This window comes from Beta vulgaris, chromosome 2 (genome assembly GCF_026745355.1).
Source record: "Beta vulgaris subsp. vulgaris cultivar EL10 chromosome 2, EL10.2, whole genome shotgun sequence".
Lineage (NCBI taxonomy): Eukaryota > Viridiplantae > Streptophyta > Magnoliopsida > Caryophyllales > Amaranthaceae > Beta > Beta vulgaris.
In genome coordinates this window covers 33,889,998-33,910,911 of record NC_079203.1, presented here as the reverse complement: position 1 = coordinate 33,910,911, position 20,914 = coordinate 33,889,998, and the positions used below count along the sequence as shown (strand labels likewise).

Here is a 20,914-nt window from a genome sequence, read left to right as displayed (position 1 = left end):
TCATGTGGAAATTAATAGTAGAAGCACAAAGACCTTTTCAAGCCACCCTATTCAAACTTGTGTTGCTCGTCCTTTTTTATCATTCCGAATGCTTTCAAAAATTTCGACTACATTTATTTTTCTTCAGCATTAGGTATGATGATTTAGGTCTTTCTAATCCAACTTTATTTCCAGCCTAAGTCCGACACGGGATCATACGGTAATGTCGTGTCGGCTGGTTTGTTGATTCTATTAGGTATTATTGAGTGTCACACGACTCATACCCGTGACATTGTTGCAGTATGTGTCGGTTTTTCCTGTAGCTGAGTTTAAATTTTTATTACCAAGATCTCACCTACACCCCCGTATCCCGAATGGATCCTTGTCAAATTACAAGATCTTAGACCATTTATCGAGGGTAGTTATGAGATTAGACAAGTGAACGCTATAGAGCTAAGGTCGTTGCAAAATGAAGTTGGATGGGAAAATTCTCTTTTTCACATCGTTGAGAATGAAAATACATGTAAAATGGGTTTCCTGTGCCATGTATTCTCATGATTAAATAGGCTCAGCGTGGAAATCTGGAAATGAGGAGTGGAGCCATTTATTAAAATTCTATCAACTCGTGAGAGTCAGAGAAGGAGGACAAGAGCAAGGAAGGCAAGAGGCACATCTGCACAGAAAATGGAGTGCTTTAAAAATGGTGGTAAATGTATTAAAGATTTTATAAGCAAAAATACAAAAACATTAAGAAAGCAGCCCCATTTTTAAGATTTTGAGGTCCAAGGGCGAACCTACATATTAGGGTCCTGATTAAGTCTAAGTTTTTTTGAATGTTTTATTTTTTGGTCTAGACAAAAAAAAAACTATTTTTTGGTCCGAAATTTTTGAAGTTTGATTTTCACAATAGGAATTGCTAGCACTAAAAACCCCTTGGTCGTTTGTAACTTCCCATATTTAATAATAATACTTGATCCTAGTCAACATTCGACTTGGAAGAAGAGAACCCGTATATATATACGATTTTATTCCTTCTTCTTGGCATTTTCCTAACTTTGGTGGGAATACATATATATTTGTTTAACTATATTGAGGAAATTTTCATGTGGAAATTAATAGTAGAAGCACAAAGACCTTTTCAAGCCACCCTCTTCAAACTTTTGTTGCTCGTCCTTTCAAAAATTTCGACTACATTTATTTTTTCTTCAGCATTAGGTATGATGATTTGGGTCTTTCTAATCCAACTTTATTTCCAACCTAAGTCCGACACGGGATCATACGGTAGTGTCGTGTCGGCTGGTTTGTTGATTCTATTAGGTATTATTGAGTGTTACACGACTCATACCCGCGACATTGTTGCAGTATGCGTCGGTTTTTTCCTGTACCTGAGTTTACATTTTTATTACCAAGATCTCACTTACACCCCCGTATCCCGAATGGATCCTTGTCAAATTACAAGATTTTTGACCATTTACCGAGGATAGTTATGAGATTAGACAAGTGAACGCTATAGAGCTAAGGTCGTTGCAAAATGAAGTTAGATGGGAAAATTCTCTTTTTCACATCGTTGAGAATGAAAATACATGTAAAATGGGTTTCCTGTGCCATGTATTCTCATGATTAAATAGGCTCAGCGTGGAAATCTGGAAATGAGGAGTGGAGCCATTTATTAAAATTATATCAACTCGTGAGAGTCAGAGACGGAGGACAAGAACAAGAAAGGCAAAAGGTACATCTGCACAGAAAATGGAGTGCTTAAAAAATGGTGGTAAATGTATTAAAGATTTTATAAGCAAAAATACAAAAACATTAAGAAAGCAGCCCCGTTTTTGAGATTTTGAGGTCCAAGGGTGAACGTACATATTAGGGTCCTGATTAAGTCTAAGTTTTTTTGAATGTTTTATTTTTTGCTCTAGACAAAAAAAACTATTTTTTGGTCCGAAATTTTTGAAGTTTGATTTTCACAATAGGAATTGCTAGCACTAAAAACCCCTTGGTCGTTTGTAACTTCCCATATTTTAATAATAATACTTGATCCTAGTCTAACATTCGACTTGGAAGAAGAGAACCCGTATATATATACGATTTTATTCCTTCTTCTTGGCATTTTCCTAACTTTGGTGGGAATACATATATATTTGTTTAGCTATATTGAGGAAATTTTCATGTGGAAATTAATAGTAGAAGCACAAAGACCTTTTCAAGCCACCTTATTCAAACTTGTGTTGCTCGTCCTTTTTTATCATTCCGAATGCTTTCAAAAATTTCGACTACATTTATTTTTTCTTCAGCATTAGGTATGATGATTTGGGTCTTTCTAATCCAACTTTATTTCCAACCTAAGTCCGACACGGGATCATACGGTAGTGTCGTGTCGGCTGGTTTGATGATTCCATTAGGTATTATTGAGTGTTACACGACTCATACTCGCGACATTGTTGCAGTATGCGTCGGTTTTTTCCTGTACCTGAGTTTACATTTTTATTACCAAGATCTCACCTACACCCCCGTATCCCGAATGGATCCTTGTCAAATTACAAGATCTTAGACCATTTACCGAGGATAGTTATGAGATTAGACAAGTGAACGCTATAGAGCTAAGGTTGTTGCAAAATGAAGTTGGATGGGAAAATTCTCTTTTTCAGATAGTTGAGAATGAAAATACATGTAAAATGGTTTCCTGTGCCAGGTTTTCTCATGATTTGAGAGGTTCGACGAGGAAATCTGAAAATGAGGAGTGGAGCCTTTTGTTAAAATTCTATAAACCCGTGAGAGTGAGAGAAGGGGGACAAGAGCAAAAAAGGCAAGATGCACATCTGCACAGAAGTGAAGACCAACCTCAGCACGAAAATTAGGTAGAAGCTGAAATAGTAATTACAATAGGTGAAGCATCTTTTGGTGATAAGACAGGCCGAAAAAAAAGAAGTGAAGAGACGCGGCTTGTAGAGGAGATTGAAGATCAATTTGTCCCATAGGGTGAAAAGACAGTTGTTGCTGAAGAAGATCAAGCTATAGAAAAGGTGGTCAATGAAGGGACATAACAAGGTCATGAGAAAGGAGAGATGTAACCTATAAAAAAGATTGAAGTTCAACCAATCCCTTAGGGTGAAAAGACAGTTGATGCTCACGAAGATCAAGCTACAGAAAAGTTGGTCAGTGAAAGGGAAGAACAACTCATGTTGAATTTGAGCAACATGAAGGGGCAAAACAAGGTCATGTTGAATATAGAGCAGCATGCTTCTGATTCTGGCACTAGCGGAAGAAAAATTGAAATTCCCAATGATAAGGTGATGTTGCTTTCTTTATTACTTGTTGTTTGACTGACATGACATTTTTGGTTAATAATTATGAAGTATTATGTACTGCTGTGGAAGATAATCTGCTTCACGATTACTATTAATCCTCAAGTGACACACTTTCGAGAGGAATGACACTCTCCTAATAAGACTAACTGACTACTCTTTACCAATATTCCATATACAATCTCTTCATAATCCTCTCTTATTATAGAAGTCCTCTCACTAACTCCCTTTGCTTCCTCCTCATGACCCTTCCAACTGAATTATATGGATTCGTAGCAAATGGACTAACTCCTCCATTAATCTAGTTTTTCTGAAGAAGTCTACCCCTAGATAAGATAGAGTGTTGGAATGATTCTCAATATGATATGCACTAAGACCGGAATGCGAAATCGGTTAATGACCTTCGTGGATCTGCCGGATAAAACAAACAAGCATTATTAATCATTCAGTCAATGACCTTATTAGATCTGCTGAATAGATTAAAGTGCGAAACCGGTCAATGACCTTCGTGGATCTGCCTAAAAAAACAAACAAGCATTATTAATCATTCAGTCAATGACCTTATTGGATCTGCTAAATAGATTAAAGTGTGAAATCGATCAACGACCCTCGTGGATCTGCCGGGTAAAAGTGATTGCACAGTATTAAAAATTAATTCATGATATTTGTGATTGTGCCGGTTAAAATCTTGTTGTAATAACGGTCAATGACCTTCGATAAGTAAGCCGGTATCATTAACTAAACAATAAAAACATACAAGACGACATCAAAGTTTAGCAAAAAATGGGGTCTGTATTAATAGTCAAAAGAACAGTTACAACCCTACAACAGTCGGCCACAAATGGCCAACTACAAAACACTAATTGGCCACAGACGACCATATTAACAGATTGGTAAAGATAGTTTGGCTGCCCAAGGGAAAAGACGTTATGAGCGCAAAAAGCATACCACCCACAAAGTGGCCCAGTACAAGAAGGGTAAGGAAGGAAGCTAAGAATCTATTTAGCAGGCTCCTCTTCCTCAGAGCCGTCCACCACCACTACCGGATCCTCCGACTTATTGTCACCGGCAGGAGGGTTGGCATTCACTTGCTCCTCAGTATCAGCGGCAGGGATGATGGTCTCCTGGCCCTCCTCAAACTCGGCCCTGGGATCCGCGTTGGCAATATCAGCCTCAGTTACGCCGGTATCCAAAACTTCGCCCTCCACCGGGTTCTCATAGTCGCCGCGAAGGTGAGCTGCTTCAATGGCGGACCAATCAAAGTCCGGATAATTGTGGCGCACACACCTCATAGCGGCCGACCAACCCCAATTGTACCGGTTGAGCAAGCGAGACACGAAGTCCATGCCTTTCTGATACTCCTTGACGGCCTCGCGCTCCAGCGTCTTAGCCTCCTCAATTTGCTCACGAAAAGGCGAATCTCATTTTCCTTGTTGAATAGTACCAAGGAGTGGTCCTTCACTGCCTTGGTAAGAGCCTCATCCGCCTTCTTCTCGGCAGCCAAGGCGGAATTCATTTCAGTTTGGGCCGCCAGCAGCTCCTGCTCTGTGATGACCATTTTACCCTTCAGCTCTTGGCGATCCTTTACCTCTTGGAAATAGGAGGTCTGGAAATACCGGTAGAGGTTGCACAGCTCTTTACCGGACTGAGCTGACTGCATGGGACACAAAGTGAACAGATTAGTGAGCGAAAAACCGACAACACACTTGTAAGAAAAAGATATGGGAATCTATGGAACTTACCAGGGCAAGGTTATGCGCATGCGTCGCAGCAAGCGCGTAGACTTTGTCTACGGGCATATCCTACTTGAGCTACATGGCTTTCAAGATTCGATAGCCCAGGTTTCCACCCTCCAACGGATGATCGAGTAGTAAGGACTCGTCGTCTAAAACGTTGAGCTTAGGCTCAAACTTCTCGCCATCTTTCACCGGAGAGCGAGACCAGTGTTTCTTCTGCAACTCCGGCACCTCAAACCGGGATCGCTCCAGGAAGCCCACCTTCTTGGGCTTAGCAAATGGCTCCAACCCCGGTATTATCTCCGGCAGGGTGAGCTGCTTGTAGATTTTGGGGCCAAGGAAGAGATGCCGACCAGGGCGACCCGGCGCGAGATAAGAGTTGTAGATTCAGAAGCCGTGGAAGGGACAGGGGCCTGTTTATTGGCCGCCCTCTTAGCAGCCAGCTGCTCCTTTGCCGGCTCGGGTTTCCTCTTTTGAAAAACCAGACTGGCCTTCCGGTGCACTAGGGGAGTCAAATCCCTATCATCCTCTTCAGAGAAGGAACCCGTGCCGGCCCCTCGACCTCCTCGACCTCCTCTGCCCCCAGCAGCAGCGGGGATGGAGACAAAACGACGAGCAGGCTTGGGAGGCATGTTGGTCAGAGGACGATAGCGGAGATCGACGTGTAGGGCCTCGCGAATCAAGAAATCCTGGCCTGAGAACAAACACCCAAAAGGGACATGTCAGTTAGCAAGATCAGACGTAAGGAAGAGCAATAAAACAAAACAAAGCATGTGCAAGTATGTACCCACCGTAAGGGTCAGTACGGCAGAAGCCTAAAGCCGACAAGGCGGGGTTGCTAAACACATAGGTAGCGTGAGGCAACCAGTATTTCGGAACTACTATCTGTTTCTTGCCCCTTAACGCCGGTATCGTGGTAAAGGCAAAAAAGTCATAAGCCACTCTTTCTTGGCGGGTAAGATCGCGATCAGAGATATGTTCCATCCGAGAGCGAAGGTTGGTCCACTGGCGGCGTAAGGGGAAGGTATCCGGCACACGCACCCAGAAAAATATTTCCCTCCAATGCTTGAGGGAGGTAAGTTTGGGATACACCGATAATTTACCGGCCTTTGTGTACAAAAACATCCAACCACCTCGGCCCTCACCTCCCTCGTCCCGGGACCTCCTTTTCCTCCCAGCTCCTTTCCCCTTGGCAGATCCGTCCTCCTCGATCCAGTGTAACTTCCTAAAGAGGTTTAAGGTTTCCGGGAACCCTTTATAACGGACAACCCAGGCGTACACCATCAAATTCTGCCATCCTAACGGGGTCAGCTGGGCCAGGCAGATATTCCAGGCCCTGAAAATTTTGATGAAAAAGGGATCTAAAGGGAATCTTAGCCCAAAGTCTAGCATATGGGCATAAATAGCAATGTGACCGGCACGGCAATCGGTCACACAACTTCCCTTAGCCGGGAGCACTAGCTTGTACTCGTCCGGAAAGGAAAAGTACTCGGGTCCTTTGGTCAAAAACTTATTTCCCCGACAAATATCGGCCCAATCCCCGTCCATCTGCACGGCCGCGGCGCTGCCGGGCTCATTTGGAGGCATAAATAATTCAGCCAGGCCCTCCTCATCCGACTCTTCGGGAATTATTTCTGGAGGATCCTCCCGGTCAGAATCATCCTCAACCTCTATGGTTGTGGACTCCTCGTCCGACTCCCCTAAATGCCTCTCTACGCTCTCCACGGCATCCGAGTGCACCGGGGACACCGTTGCCTCTCTGGGCCTAGGCCTACTGGAAGTCTCCCCTATGTCGAAGGCGAATTTGGGGGCTGAAGAGATACCGGGAGGAAAAAGTTCTGGGGATCGTTCAGCCAGACCCATCATGGTCCCATATTGTCCATAAACATGTACTCCCAAGGCCTCTGCCTGTCCTACTACCATCCCCAGAGGAGAGGCTCGTATTGCCGGCTCATTGTCTTGCCTACCAGAAGTACTACAGTCATTTTGGCTTTTAGTTCTAAGTTCCCTAGCAGCATCTACTACTGGTGAATCACTAAGCTCTATGGACTTAGAGGAAACGCTATCAGAGTTAACGTCACTTTCAGATAGGACAGAGTGAGTTCTAGAAATATTTTGTGAATCAGAATCTGAAGACATTTTAAATACGACTGTATGAAAGATGAGAGAAGAACTGGGAAGAAATACCTGGTATGAAGAGTATGAGAGAAGATTGAACTGGTATCAGCAAAGTGCGCAAAGGCCGGGAGAATATTAGAATCAAAACCGTCAAGAATGCTAAGGTGGAGAAAGTCCGTTATGGAGAGTAGAGCAGATTCGCAATTGCAGAAAGTGAGAAATGAAACTTGCCTAAGGCGTATTTATAGAAGACATCACGGTTGGGATTAGGCGACTCTTCGTCATCCCGTCCTGATCACGCCACGTGTTGCTAAATGGCACACAGCTGTGATGCAACTCCTCATTAAGAGCTCTGACAGCTGATGCAGATATCAAAGCAACGGTTGAAATTCCTTAACCAACGATTCAGCTTCCTACTTCAGTCTTAGTTAGCTCCACCTATGTCGGAATACAAAGTATTCAAGCTGTATACGTCCATGCTAGACATACCGGCTTGGGGGCTAGTTGTATGGGGGCTGACTAAGTCTCATACTGGTCCAGATAGACCGGGGCACGCTGAAGAGATCACACGCTTATTACGGTCGTGCTGACCTCGTCATAACGGCCTTATTCGAGTATCTTGCCGGTATCATTCTACGTGCCCTCTGCCAAGGGCTTGGGCCAGGTCCAGTCACATCTATCAGCGCCTACGAGCCTGAAGATAGATTTTGTACACAAGATAAGAGTATATTCTGAAGGAATATACATAGAATATTCCCCGTAAATACAGGGCCCAACCTGTATACGAGCCTATCCGGGTTTCCTATAAATACCCCCTTTGATCTGAGTCATAAGGTACGTTCACGAATCTCAAGATTCTATACTTGAGACCTACTGGTTTTCCCATAACTGACTTAGGCATCGGAGGGGCGTTCCTCGGATCAACCCCCGAGGCTAGTTTACGTGTTCTTTCTTGCAGGAGCTTAAACCGGTTCGACTGACTACGAGGCATACCGGTTCGTACCCTAAAAGCTTGTCCCATACCGGAACAATAAGGATGTCGTGCGAGTATTTAGAAACATGGGAGAAGTATTTGCAAAATTCCTTTATTAGGCATTAAGAGCTTGAGCAGCCGGTTTTGGTCCAATGGTGTAGACATCACCTTCGATCCCCCAACTTATTAGTGCTTCTCCTTATCTTAAAAAAAAAAAAAAAAAGAATATGGTGTGCTTATACACATAATATGAGTGTTGGGAGCCAAACATGGAGATTGATTTGTGTATACCTCATCACTAAGGGCTCCATATAAAAATGCATTGTTGATATCGGTTTGACGCGGAGTTCACCCATGACTTAGTGCAACAGAGAATGAGGTGATTATTATAGGTTTGACGACCCACCTAAAAGTTTTAGTGTAGTCTACCTTGTACTTGTTAATGAATCCATTTACTGTGAGTGTGGTAGGCCTTACATTTTATCGAAAATATCTACTTACATCCAACAATGTGTCAGCTTCGAACTAGAGCACATATTCCTTATCTATGGGTAGAAAGTATTCTTCCATACCTGATATTGGACAACTTATCTCATATCATGACATTTTTGTAATTTTATTAGCAACTTGATACAATACAATATAATATAACATTCACTCGATATGATTAGATGCAGCCAGGATATGATATAATAGCTAACTAATATGATAAGATGGTATTAACATATGATATACTAGACTACTAGTCATCTAATACATCAATCATATTTTAACTAACAATTCCCAAATAAAAATATATGATTTTTTTTTAATTTAAAATTTTTTAATATTAATTTTTGTCATAAAAATTACTGAAATGTCATGGTATTGGGTTATTTGTCCAATATCGGATATGAGAATATCATTGCTCATCTATGGGTTTCTTCCTAGTCGGAATTTTTGTAGAGCAACACTGCTTTTTGGTTCCATGTTTGTGTTAAGATCCTGCACCATATAAGTTAGCTTGTGTATATGTTTGCAAATTCTATTTTCGAGTCGGGTAATGATGGTCTGGTTGGTGGTGTCAATCAGTTTGATGTTTAGATAGAAAATGCTTTAAGGCCTTGTTTGGTTGTATACAGGAAGTCATACTTCCTAAGAAGTTATTTTTTTCATGTATTTGAAATTCCTAGGAAGTGTAAAATTGTGTTTGTTGATAATGGGAAGCTCTACTTACCTAGGGGGACCTAGGTAAGTAACTTCCTCCATTTTTGAGGAAGTAGAACTTCCTAGGAAGTGCAAATTCCCATGGTTTTGCCAACCAAACAACTTCACATATTTCTACTTTTCAGGAATTTGCACTTCCCATGATTTGTTTTGTCAACCAAACAAGGCCTAAGATGTTAGGTAATGACCTATTTACATTAGGTTATTACCAAAATTTCAGGTCATTACCTAAACTATTTTAGGTCATTACCTAAATCATTTTAGAGAAATTACCTAATAGAATAATTGTATTGATGAGAAAATTGTATGAATAAGATGTGGATTATTGATAACGTAATCTGATTTTTTTTGCATCTAGTAGCTAAACAAAACGATGAAATAAAAATTGGTAATTACCTAACATGACCACCATAAATGTTAGGTAATCACCTAGTTAGATTAGGTTATTAATTACCAATCATTTTAGGTAATGACCAAAATATTTTAGGATATTACCTAAAATAATAATTGATAACCTAATCCATGTATGATGGTGGCATTGTATGCTTAAGATGTGGGATACTTATAACCTAATACATTCGGTTTTATGTGGTTTATACTGAATTGAGTTTTGGGCCCCTATTGTCCCTCATTGTACTAAAATTCTCAAAGTAACATAGATCATATGATTTTAGATAATTACCAAACAAGGTTTGGGCATTACCAAACTTATCCAATCACAATCCATATTCATTACTCATCAAAGCCATCCTATGGAGATTGGACAATTATGCCGCTGGGTCCATTAGGTCCAGTACCTCACCAAACCCCATTGACTTGAGTTTTGTGCCCCCATTATCCCTCATTGTACTAAAAACCTAAATTAATTCCAAATCATATGCTTTTAGATAACTAACAAACAAGCTTTAGGAATTACCAAACCTATCGAATCACAATCCCTACCCATTACTTATCAAAGCCATCCTATGTGGATTGGACAATCATGTCACTAGGTCCATTAGGTCCAATGCCATACCAAACCCCATGGACTTGAGTTTTAGGTACCCATTGTTCCTCCTTGTAATAAAAAACGCGAATAAATTCCAAACCATATGCTTTTAGGTAATTACCAAACAAATCATGCCACTAGTTCCATTAGGCTCAATACCTCACCAAATCACATTGACTTGATTTTTGTGCCCTTATTGTCCCTCATTGTACTAAAAAAACCTAAACTAACCCCAGATCATATGCTTTTAGATAACTACCAAACAAGGTTTGGGCATTACCAAACCTACCAAATCACAATCCATACCATTACTCATCAAAGCCATTGTATGAGGATTGGACAATCATGCCACTGGGTCCATTAGGCTCATTGCCTCACCAAACATTGATTTGAGTTTTGGATCCCCCATTGTCCCTCCTTGTAATAAAAAGCCCAAATTAATCTCAGATCATATGCTTTCAAGGTAATTACGAAACAAGGTTTGGGCATTATCAAACTCATCCAATCACAATCCATACCCATTATTAATCAAAGTCATCCTATGAGGATTGGACAATCATGTCATTAGGTACATTAGGCCCAATATCTCACCAAACCCCATGGTCTTGAGTTTTGGGCCCCCATTGTCCCTCCTTGTACTAAAAAAACCCAAATAAACATAGGATAGTAATTACTAAAATATTATTGAGCATGACCAAACATAAAGAAGTTTTGATAATTACTAAACCTCTTTGGGACATGACCAAAAATAAAATTAAGGTGTGTGAGATAATTGCAATAAATCAACCCACTTCACCCTTTTATTGGGTTTTATTTGTTGAGTAGATTATACTTTTGTTTAGTAATTAGATTAAACAAATTTGCAGCATTTTCGGGACCTCCATTATAATGGAATATCACTGATTTTTTGTGCTGCAGGGTTTAGGTAATTAGTAAAGGTATTTTGATCATCACCTAACATAACCATTATATATGTTAAGTAATCACCTAATTACATTAGGTTATTACCAAAACTTTAGGTCATTACATGAACCATTTTAGATCAATACCTAAACCATTTTGTGAGAGTATCTAATATAATAATTGTCTTGATGAGGGAATAATATATGATTAAGATGTGGGTTATTGATAACCTAATTTATATTTTTTTTGTATATAGTAGCTAAACTAAAGTATGAACTAAAGATTGATAATGACTTAAAATAACCACTATATGTGTTAAGTAATCACCTAATTAGATTAGGTTATTACAAAATATTTTAGATAATCACCCAAACATTTTAGGGTGTTACCTAAAATAATAATTGACTTGGGCAATGATCTTAAATTACGTTACTATAACAAATATGATAATGGCATTGTATGTTTAAGATGTGGGTTATTGATAACCTAATCTATGTGGTTTTATGTGGTTTATATGAAAAGGTGACGTCGGGGTAAAATGTTGCGTTTTATCTTTTTCTTTTGCTTTCAAATGACTGAATTGAATGACTTTGATGACATGAAAGGTTCATTAATAAAAAAAATGTTTATGTTAATAGAGGATTGCAATGGTAGAAAAATCTCTAAAAAGAATTCTCCATCGTATTGGAGTGTCACTGTTTTTTGTGCAAGTTACTGCTGGGTTTAGGTAATTACTAGAGTTGTTCACGAGCAGGACGGTCCGCTAAGCCCGCCAAAATCGGCCCGTTAAAGTTGCTGATTTGAACAATAAATTTTGAAAAAAATTCTAAATGGGCGGGCCAAATCCGACCCGCTAATATTAATGGGCGGATATGGACAACGTCAAACACTTGCTAGCCCGCCCGACCCGTTTATCATAATATCTATTTTCTATGAATTTAATTTTTTAATGTTACTAATCTAGTGTTGATTTATCCTTTGGAATATATAGTTTCTTTGCACTAATATAGCTTTGGTAACACATAATTATCTTTATTCTTACCTTTACAACTTAATTTGTCATCCTCCAACGTTTTTTTTTTTACGAAAATTTTTAACTTTCTCTTTATCTTACATAGTGATTATCAATTTTTTTTATTTTAACCAAAATTATATTTTAATCTATAAAAATTAGCTAGACTTATTTGAAAAAAAAATAAAGGTACTAATAGGCCCGTTAGTCCCGCGGGTAAGCCCGTCCGTTTATTAGTGCGGTTCATGTACAAGTAGTTAAACCCGCATAAAAGGGTTTGGACAAGGCATATTAGGCCCGTCGGACAAAAATTTAAGGTTATGCCCGACCCGCAACCCGCCCATACCCGCAAATGATCACATCCATACTAAACGTATTTTGGTAATGCCTAACATAGCAACTATATATGCTAGGTAATCACCTACTCCCTCCGTCCCATAATATAGTGCTTGTTTCTTTTTTACACGGTCTCCAAGACGTAACTTTGACCTTTAATATCTTCAATTCCGTATAAATAAAAAATATAAAAAATTGATATTATGAAACTACACACTGAGACGAATCTAACAAGATCCCTCATGAATATGTTTTTTTTATATATACAAATGAGAATATTCGGTCAAAGATTTTAAAGTTTGACCCACCAAAAATAAAGTAGGCACTATATTATGGGACGGAGGGAGTAATTTATAATAAAAAAAACCCAAATTAATCCCAGATCATATGCTTTTACGTAATTACCAAACAAGGTATGGACATTACCAAACATTTTCAATCACAATCCATACCCATTACTTATCAATGCAATCCTATGAGGATTGAACAATTATGCCACTAGGTCCATTAGGCCCAATATCTCATCAAACCCAATTAACTTGAGTTTTGGGGCCCCATTGTCCCTCCTTATACTAAAAAGCCTAAATTAACCGCAGATGACATGCTTTTAGGTTATTATCAGACAAGGTTTGGGCATTACCAAACGTAAACAATCACAATCCATACTCATTACTAATCAAAGTCATCCTATGGGGATTGAACAATCATGTCACTAGGTCCACTAGGCCTAATACATCACTCAACCCCATGAAGTTGAGATTTGGGCGCCCATTGCCCCTCCTTGTACTAAAAAGCCCAAATTAACTCCAATCATATGTTTTAAGGTAACAACCAAACATGTTATGGGGTTAACAAAACCTATTAAAGGAGTGTTTGTTTCATATGATTTTGGTATGATGTATGGGTTTAGAATGAGTAAAACTCATACTTACTGTTTGTTTAATAATTTGATAGATTTAAAACCCATACCTCAAACCCATAAGGTATGAGATTTAGAAACCCAATGAGGGAGGTGGATTTGACTCATACCAATACCTCTAGCTATAAAATAGAAGAAAAAATTTCATTCCCAAATAAAACCAAACACATGGTATTAGGTATCAAGTTCCAAACATATACAACCTTAATTTCATTCCTGATTCCAAACTCATGCCCCTATATGAACCAAACGCCCCCCTAAGACATTGTTATCTCTTACATTTTGTGACTTATAACTCTATTTTTTTGGATTAACACATGTATATCATATTGATTAATTTGTACTTAGTGTTATTTAGTTCAATTGTTTATATTTCAACAAAACTTTGGAATTGGAGGTTTTGAGACTTCTCTTAGTTTCTGTCACGTTTGGGTAATTACTGGAACCATATTTAGTAATTACCTAAAGTGTCTGTTTAGTCATTTTCTCCCAATTTCATCTTCAACTTTTCGATTCTCTTTCTCCTCTAAAATTCTTCATCTAGTTTGACAATAATAATCAATACTCAAAAATCGCACAAATCGATCCCAAATCGTCGATTTTCCAACATCTTACAACAATCAAAATCATGTTTTTGTTAAATTCACAATGACCTAGAATTTCGATTTTGAGTTTCTTGATTTTGAAACTCAAACCTTAATTTCCATGGAAATTTGGACGTTCATGGTGTACATACGATCATCAATTTAATGCTTGTTCATCTATTTCATGGATTTACAATTATGAAAGAGGGGAAAGTGAAAAAAAAATCCCAAAATTTTCCACGAAAATCAGTAATTAATCTTTCGATTTTACAAGTTCTCCATCACAAATTCATGATAGATTCATGAATTCTTAACATTTCGTGGAAAGAGAAGGATCCAAGTAAGAGATCTACTGAAAATTCGAGAAGAATCAAAGATCCATAGAAGATTTGACGGAGGAAGAGATAGAGGAGAGGAGAGAGAAAATCTGGGTAAAAAAGAAAATTTCCCAAAAAAAATTTCATGGCCGAAATAAATTTTCGGATTTTCTAGAACTTTTTCGGATTTTTAGATGATTTTCAGTTTTTTTTCGTATTTTTCAAAATTATTAAAAATATTTTCAGAAATTAAAATAAATGATTTTGGTATTTTCTAAAATCATTTTAAAGTAAAAAAGAAAAAGTAAAAAAGAAAAAGTAAAAAAAAAAAAACTTAATGACTCACATTCATTATGACCCTACATTCTCCATAATCTTGTTCAGAAAAATACCATTTTAAAAATTTTACTAGATCAAGAGTAGTATAAATCCATAAGACCATAATTGTTATACTGATTAACCAAGTTTTACAATATGACTAACCGATTAGGACACCCTAGGGTTGGGGCCCACCACCTCTTTGTCCTTTCATGTTTTCTATATCAACCTTCTCTTGGTTTGATCCGCATGGGTATAAGAAAAATGGAGAAACCACCAAGCGGTTGGGGCGTCCACCACCCTTGATACGATCAAGGTTTATAAATCAACCTTCCCTTGATACGATAGGCAGGAAGTGTAAGAAAAAGGGAGAAACCACCAAGAAGTCATCAACACCCAATATTCCATCAATCCATCCTTTACTATAACAGCCGCCACTCTGCAGCCCATCACCATTAAATATCTCCTGAAACTCTGTTTTCATGTCACCCTTTCCTCTGCTGACAGCCGACGCAGCTCTCTGCCTCTCTCCCCCTCTTCTCAATGTCGAACTTGAAGTACAGCACGACAGACCCACAGTCCACAGCCAGCACCCTGCTAGGTGACCTTCATTAGCTGAACCTTTCAACTCTGTACTTTCGTGATTCGTCTGTATACAAATTACCATTACCAAATTTATCCCGCTGTTGCAATACATGAATTGCTGAATTCAGGAGGAGAAAGAAACAGTTACCCTGTAGCTTTCACCATCTATATTTACAATTCAGGATTAAGAGGTCAAATCCCCTAATCTTTTCAATAAAAAAAGTGCATTGAGTTTTCTTTTAATAATAATTTAAGCTGCAAGGTTAAGGTTAATACCCCCACACTCCTGAAAATAGAACTAATAGTTTGCAAATTCACAGTAATACCAGGTGACCAGGCTATAGCAGTAATAGATATTGGTAATAAACTGAATCTATAGGAGTTCACAGAGGTTGTTCTCATACCACAAGTAACACTACAAACAGTAGCACTATTCACTAATTCAACAAGAAAAGCGCCAGAAAAGACAAGGACAATAAGAAGGGCCTCCTACAGCTAAACTGCTGAAGTGTGTATCCAGACATCAAAATTGTCTTACAAGCTTCTAATCTCCATGCTGTCGTCAAGATATAGTGAATGCCAAAGAAAATTACAGCTTCTTGTACCTCTTTTCAACTTCCTCCATCTTTTCAATATCCTTGTAATATTTGCACGCACGATAGATGCACCTAGAATACATCCAACATCCATATTCAAGTTACAAACAGCTTATATAGCAACAAATGCCTATAAATTCATTATTTCAGCAGGGCTGCAAACATACCAGTAGAGAAGACACGATGTAGCGCAAAGAATAATATTCCTCTGAGCTTTGTAGGTCTGCCATAAGAAACAGACGACAGTAAGTTTATATACAAGGATGAAAAGGAACACACAGAGAAAGAAAGAGAATCGAACTAATGGTTGGCGTGTGAGAAATATTTAAACTAAATGGGCACAATATGGGAAGTATTATACCCAAAAGATTTAACTATAAGCAGGATACACCATTGCCTTTACATGCAATTAATACTTCCTCTGAGCTTTGTGATTGTTTTCTTCACGCTCTTATGCTATGCAAGCTCTCTTTATGTTTACATGCAATTAATGCTTGAAGTGAGTAGAAAACAATCACAAAGAGTCAAAGAAGCATATTCTGGAGTCAGGATAGAATAATTAGCAAGCGGGCACCAATTTCAGAGGCACATTCCACTAGCTCATACTAATAATACTTTCCCATTCCCCCTCCCCTCTCTTGCTAAGCCTGAGAATCACACTTACATTCAACCTGAGTTTACTGCTCCCACCCACCATTAAGGCCTTCTGCGGTTCTGCCAGAAATCATAATTGTCTGTTTGTTTACTAAAAGCTCTTGAAACGTTTTTTATTTCTTGATCTGGTAAGTTTCTCATCTTTAAACTTCATATAAAGTATTATTTCAATGATATGTGATTCTAATGTTCTTAGTTATTTTTCAGTCAAAAGTCTTTGCCTACTTAGGTCTGATCTAGAGCTGATACCAGCATTGAACAAATGGGCCCTAAATCAGAGAGATCCTTCATTAGTTCTCCATGATCCTAGTATCTAGTTTTTTAATGTACTTATCCCTCTTCCCCTTCTTCAATTAATCCCTCCCTTCTCTTTTGAGCTATGTTGCTCAGACTCGGGTACCCATGTCTAACACGGGTACGTGTCCAAGTGTCCGACTCAGCTAGGTTTTTGGAATTTTTTCTATTTTTTAGCCCAAAACAAAGTGTCCAAGTGTCCCACTCATGTCTGAGTGTCGAGGATCCGACACGGGTACTTGATGTGAAATGAAGAGCCCGAGCAACATAGCTTTTGAGTTCTTGATGAAAAGATCGGTAGTTAAGGTATATAGTAAGTTATTGATGTTGCTAAATATGGTAGTCATCAGTCATGAGTAAATGGACTAAAGATATGGCAACTGATTTATGATCCCCCTTTATATTTTTGGTGGCTAAGTGAAGATCCAGAGGTTCACCTCTGTCCAGTGTTCACACCCGTTAATGAGAAGGGAACCAACCAACAAGTTTTCCCAAACAGTTGACATTAAGTAATTAACAGACAATATGAATTTAGCATTAGGCCATTGGCTATGAATTTAAACATTGCACTGATGTGTTGCAGGTCGCAGTGATCATGATGATGTAGGAATTTTCACAAGCAATAGTGAAAAGCGAAATTTAGGCTCTAACGTGGACATAGGAGCATAATAGAAGGGAAGGTAAACAGAAAATAAAGGTTAAGGTATAAACAAGAAATAGATGGGAATAAAAATACTGGTATGATAATAAAGGCAAGTTATCCATAAATTCTCAGCAAATCCATTTCAACATCAAAACAATGCTGCTGAAATCAACTTTACTCAGAAAAGGTAGACCACTGTTATTTCTCTCAAGATATACATGATATACTACAGATATGTAGTACATAAGTAGATTAAACCAATACCAGAGAACGAAAGGACCTAATACCAAAAACACTGTATACAATATCCTTTTGAATCCTCTACTCTTGTTCTAAGCCTAGCACGAAGATTCCTTTTTCTTGAAGGATGTGCTCTGTAAACACAGCATCCTCGCTGCCCATTGATTTTTGAGAGACTAGACAGCAATGGGGAATGAGGCAGCAAGTAGGTTTGGAGAGAGGAGATGAATTTGAGAGAGAAAAGACCAAAGGAGAAAGAACAGGCATTTACAGGGAATTTTAAAATACAGAAAAATGGGCTCGGAGAGGGGAACATAAAACTAGACATCAAACAGTTAGACCCTTTAAAGCAAACACAAGATAAAATAGAAAACATATATTGCTAGATGGCTCCTGAACAGTATACAAAACTTTCCATATCCAACATTATTCTCAAGTTTTTCTGACTTCGAGAATGATTCTTCCTATCAGATTCTCAATCATTTTGTTCATATATGTGAATTGTAACTAAAGAAGAGTCTAAGCCAAAAAAAAAAAAAAAAAAGGAAAAATAAGGTAATAACAAGGACAAGCACAGCCAAGTCTCTACTCCACAAGGGAAACAAATTTTGGATGGACAAAATCAATATATTAGAAATATTGCAGTTGTTGCACTAAGCAAACTTCCTTCTCAGCTCCTAAAACAAAATGATTTACAAGGATTACCAAAACTAGCAAAAAGAAAGAACCTGTAACTATCTTTCAGATTCAGATGAAAAACCTTAAATAAATAAATACAAGCAGAAGAAACTTAATTCCGCATTCCTTTAGATGCATTTCATTACATACCAATTTGGTCACTCCATCAATATACATTCCTAATGATCGTAATTTACACACAACAGGTCATATAATAAATTGTTGATTAGAAGTCAAATACCATGTGTTGAAGCCTCTACGTCAGTTCTGAAAAAAAAAATTCTAGGGCGCAAGTATGCAAGATGAATGTAGTCCATTATTTCTAAAGCAGGAAAGTGCTCCAAGCTACCAGAAAACAATTTTCAAATGGGCCAAAAAGAGGGAGAATGTGTAATCTAGTCCTAGAAATCAACTAAACTTATGGGACACCTTGAGGTAGGACGTTATCTTAGGTAAATGCAAGCTTTTGCAAAGCAATAACATCTGGCATATCCCTATGATAATGACTGGAGGACCATAGACAGATTCTCGTTCCTCGTTGAATTTGATGTGCTTCTTTTTTCATCTCCATATCCCACATGTTAGGGGAACTTCTCTACAGTGGAGAACATATTATTCCTAATCTCCAAACACCAAACCTTAACAAACGAACTAAAGAAGTAAGCAAACAGCCAGTACCTATCAAATATCAAATAACCAAAGCATCAAACAATTAAGCATGTCTTCATAAACGTAGCAGGATCCTCTCAGTGCAACTACAACTCACAACAATATTAGCACTCTAAAGTAGTAAAAAAAAACAACTTGATTGCGAAACGCGACTAGCAAAAGGAGTGCCAAAGGTAAATCCCTACACCGCATTTCACAGCCATTCCATAAAATTGTAAGTCTTTTCAGCAATGCAGTACCACCACCACCACCACGGCGAAACCTCATTAAAAGTTATAACTATAGCAAAAGGAAAACCTCGGCAGTTAAACAACTCCATAAATCGTAACATACGAGCAACCAGAACACCAACAGAATAAAACCACCACAAAATAACACAATAATTGATAACCAAAAAAAAATTTCAGATATCAAATTACACAATCAAGAAAAAAAACCCTAGATAATCAACAAGAAGATGAAACAAAAAACAATTACCTGTTTTTCATAACGATCTCTCTCCGCAGCAGTGCAGATCTCAGAAGTACACATCAATCGGTGCTCATTCTTCCAATAAATATCTTAAAAAACATGAAATTGAAATCACGAACTTATAATTTTGGAATCCATAAAAGAAAAACAAGAGAGAGGAGAGAGAAAAGAGTACCGAGAAGCTGAAAAGCCGCGAAAGGGACGACAAACATTAAAGGCTGAAGGAGGAGAGAGATTAGGGAAACGATACGAGACCTGATGAGCTTAGGTGATGGAAGAGAAATCAGCAAAAAAATGGCGGCTTCTGCCGCTACTACGTATGTCAGTATCATCCATTGTAACGCCATTGATTATGAGCTTGAGCTTGAGCTTGAGCTTGATCTTGATCTTGATTTTTGATTTTGAGTGGAGGTTGGTATTTTTGGGTTTTATGCAAGTTGCTGACTTCGATTTTCCTTCTCCGTGTTGATGACTTGATGAGTAGTTACAGTGGACCGAATGATGCCTTACTTGTTAAGGTAGTTGAATGGACAACGAAACAAAATGCTACAATGTGCATTTTTTTTTTAATAAGGAAAACAAATATAGACTAACCCTCTAATTTAGCGCAAATTAGATCTTACACCGAGGTGTAGGATGAGCATCCTACACCTTGTCCACTTGGCTGGCTTTTGGCAGTATTTTTGAAAGTGGGTCAGCTCTTTCTCTCTCATTACTCACTCATTCACTCTCTTTCTCTCTCATTTATTAACTGAAACAATTTTTTTAATGTACAAATGCATATGGTTTGGTGTACAATAGTAATGACCATCAGTGTACATTGTGATTTATTGAATTTCGATATGGGTCTATAATTGTACATATTTAATTTCATTAGTGAACAAACATCAACACACCAGTGTACAAAAATTGGAAATTACTCACTTGACATTAGCTTCAGGAATTGGGTTACTTTCAGCTGGGGGCTGTCATTGTACATTTTGATTTTGTTAATGAACAACCACGAAGACAAGAATGTACAAGGAGGTTGAGTGTGGAAAAGAGAAAAGTGGTGAACAGTATATGGGGGGAAATGATGACAGTTGACATCAAATCAGTTATTAAATGGTGAACAGTAACTGTCAAATCAGTTACTTTTTGAATTTTCGACATGTACACAGGATGTAAGGGGAATGTACACTGGCTGTCAAATCAATTACTTTTTGCATGTTGAATTGTGCGTTTCATTCTTCTTGCCTTGCGTTTTGGAGCTGGTGTAGGATGCTCATCCTACACCTCTGTCCAACATCTACTAATTGCTAATTTAGATACCAACCTAAAACATTCTTGCAGATGATGAGGGAAAAATTCATACAGTATGGAAGAACTAGTACAATAAAGAAGGATAGTCATG

The 20,914-nt window shown here is 38.3% G+C and overlaps 1 protein-coding gene across 1 annotated transcript; it reads right to left on the bottom strand.

Moving 5' to 3' along the window:
- Positions 1–15,615: 15,615 nt before the first annotated feature.
- On the bottom strand, positions 15,616–20,051 carry LOC104906089 (hypothetical protein). The gene is made up of 4 exons (XM_010694802.4): positions 19,697–20,051; positions 19,528–19,610; positions 16,040–16,095; positions 15,616–15,944 (listed from the first exon to the last, which is right to left on the bottom strand). Exons 1-4 carry the CDS (start codon positions 19,866–19,868, stop codon positions 15,866–15,868), a joined length of 390 nt encoding a protein of 129 aa, XP_010693104.1. The 5' UTR covers positions 19,869–20,051; the 3' UTR covers positions 15,616–15,865.
- Positions 20,052–20,914: the final 863 nt, after the last annotated feature.

Excerpts from the sequence above, each read along its gene's own strand:
- LOC104906089 (XM_010694802.4), bottom strand. The coding sequence starts at position 19,868 with ATGGCGTTACAATGGATGATACTGACATACGTAGTAGCGGCAGAAGCC. Across the intron at positions 16,096-19,527 it reads GAGATCGTTATGAAAAACAG|ACCTACAAAGCTCAGAGGAA; the intron begins GTAATTGTTTTT and ends TTCTTATGGCAG. Across the intron at positions 15,945-16,039 it reads ACATCGTGTCTTCTCTACTG|GTGCATCTATCGTGCGTGCA; the intron begins GTATGTTTGCAG and ends GATGTATTCTAG.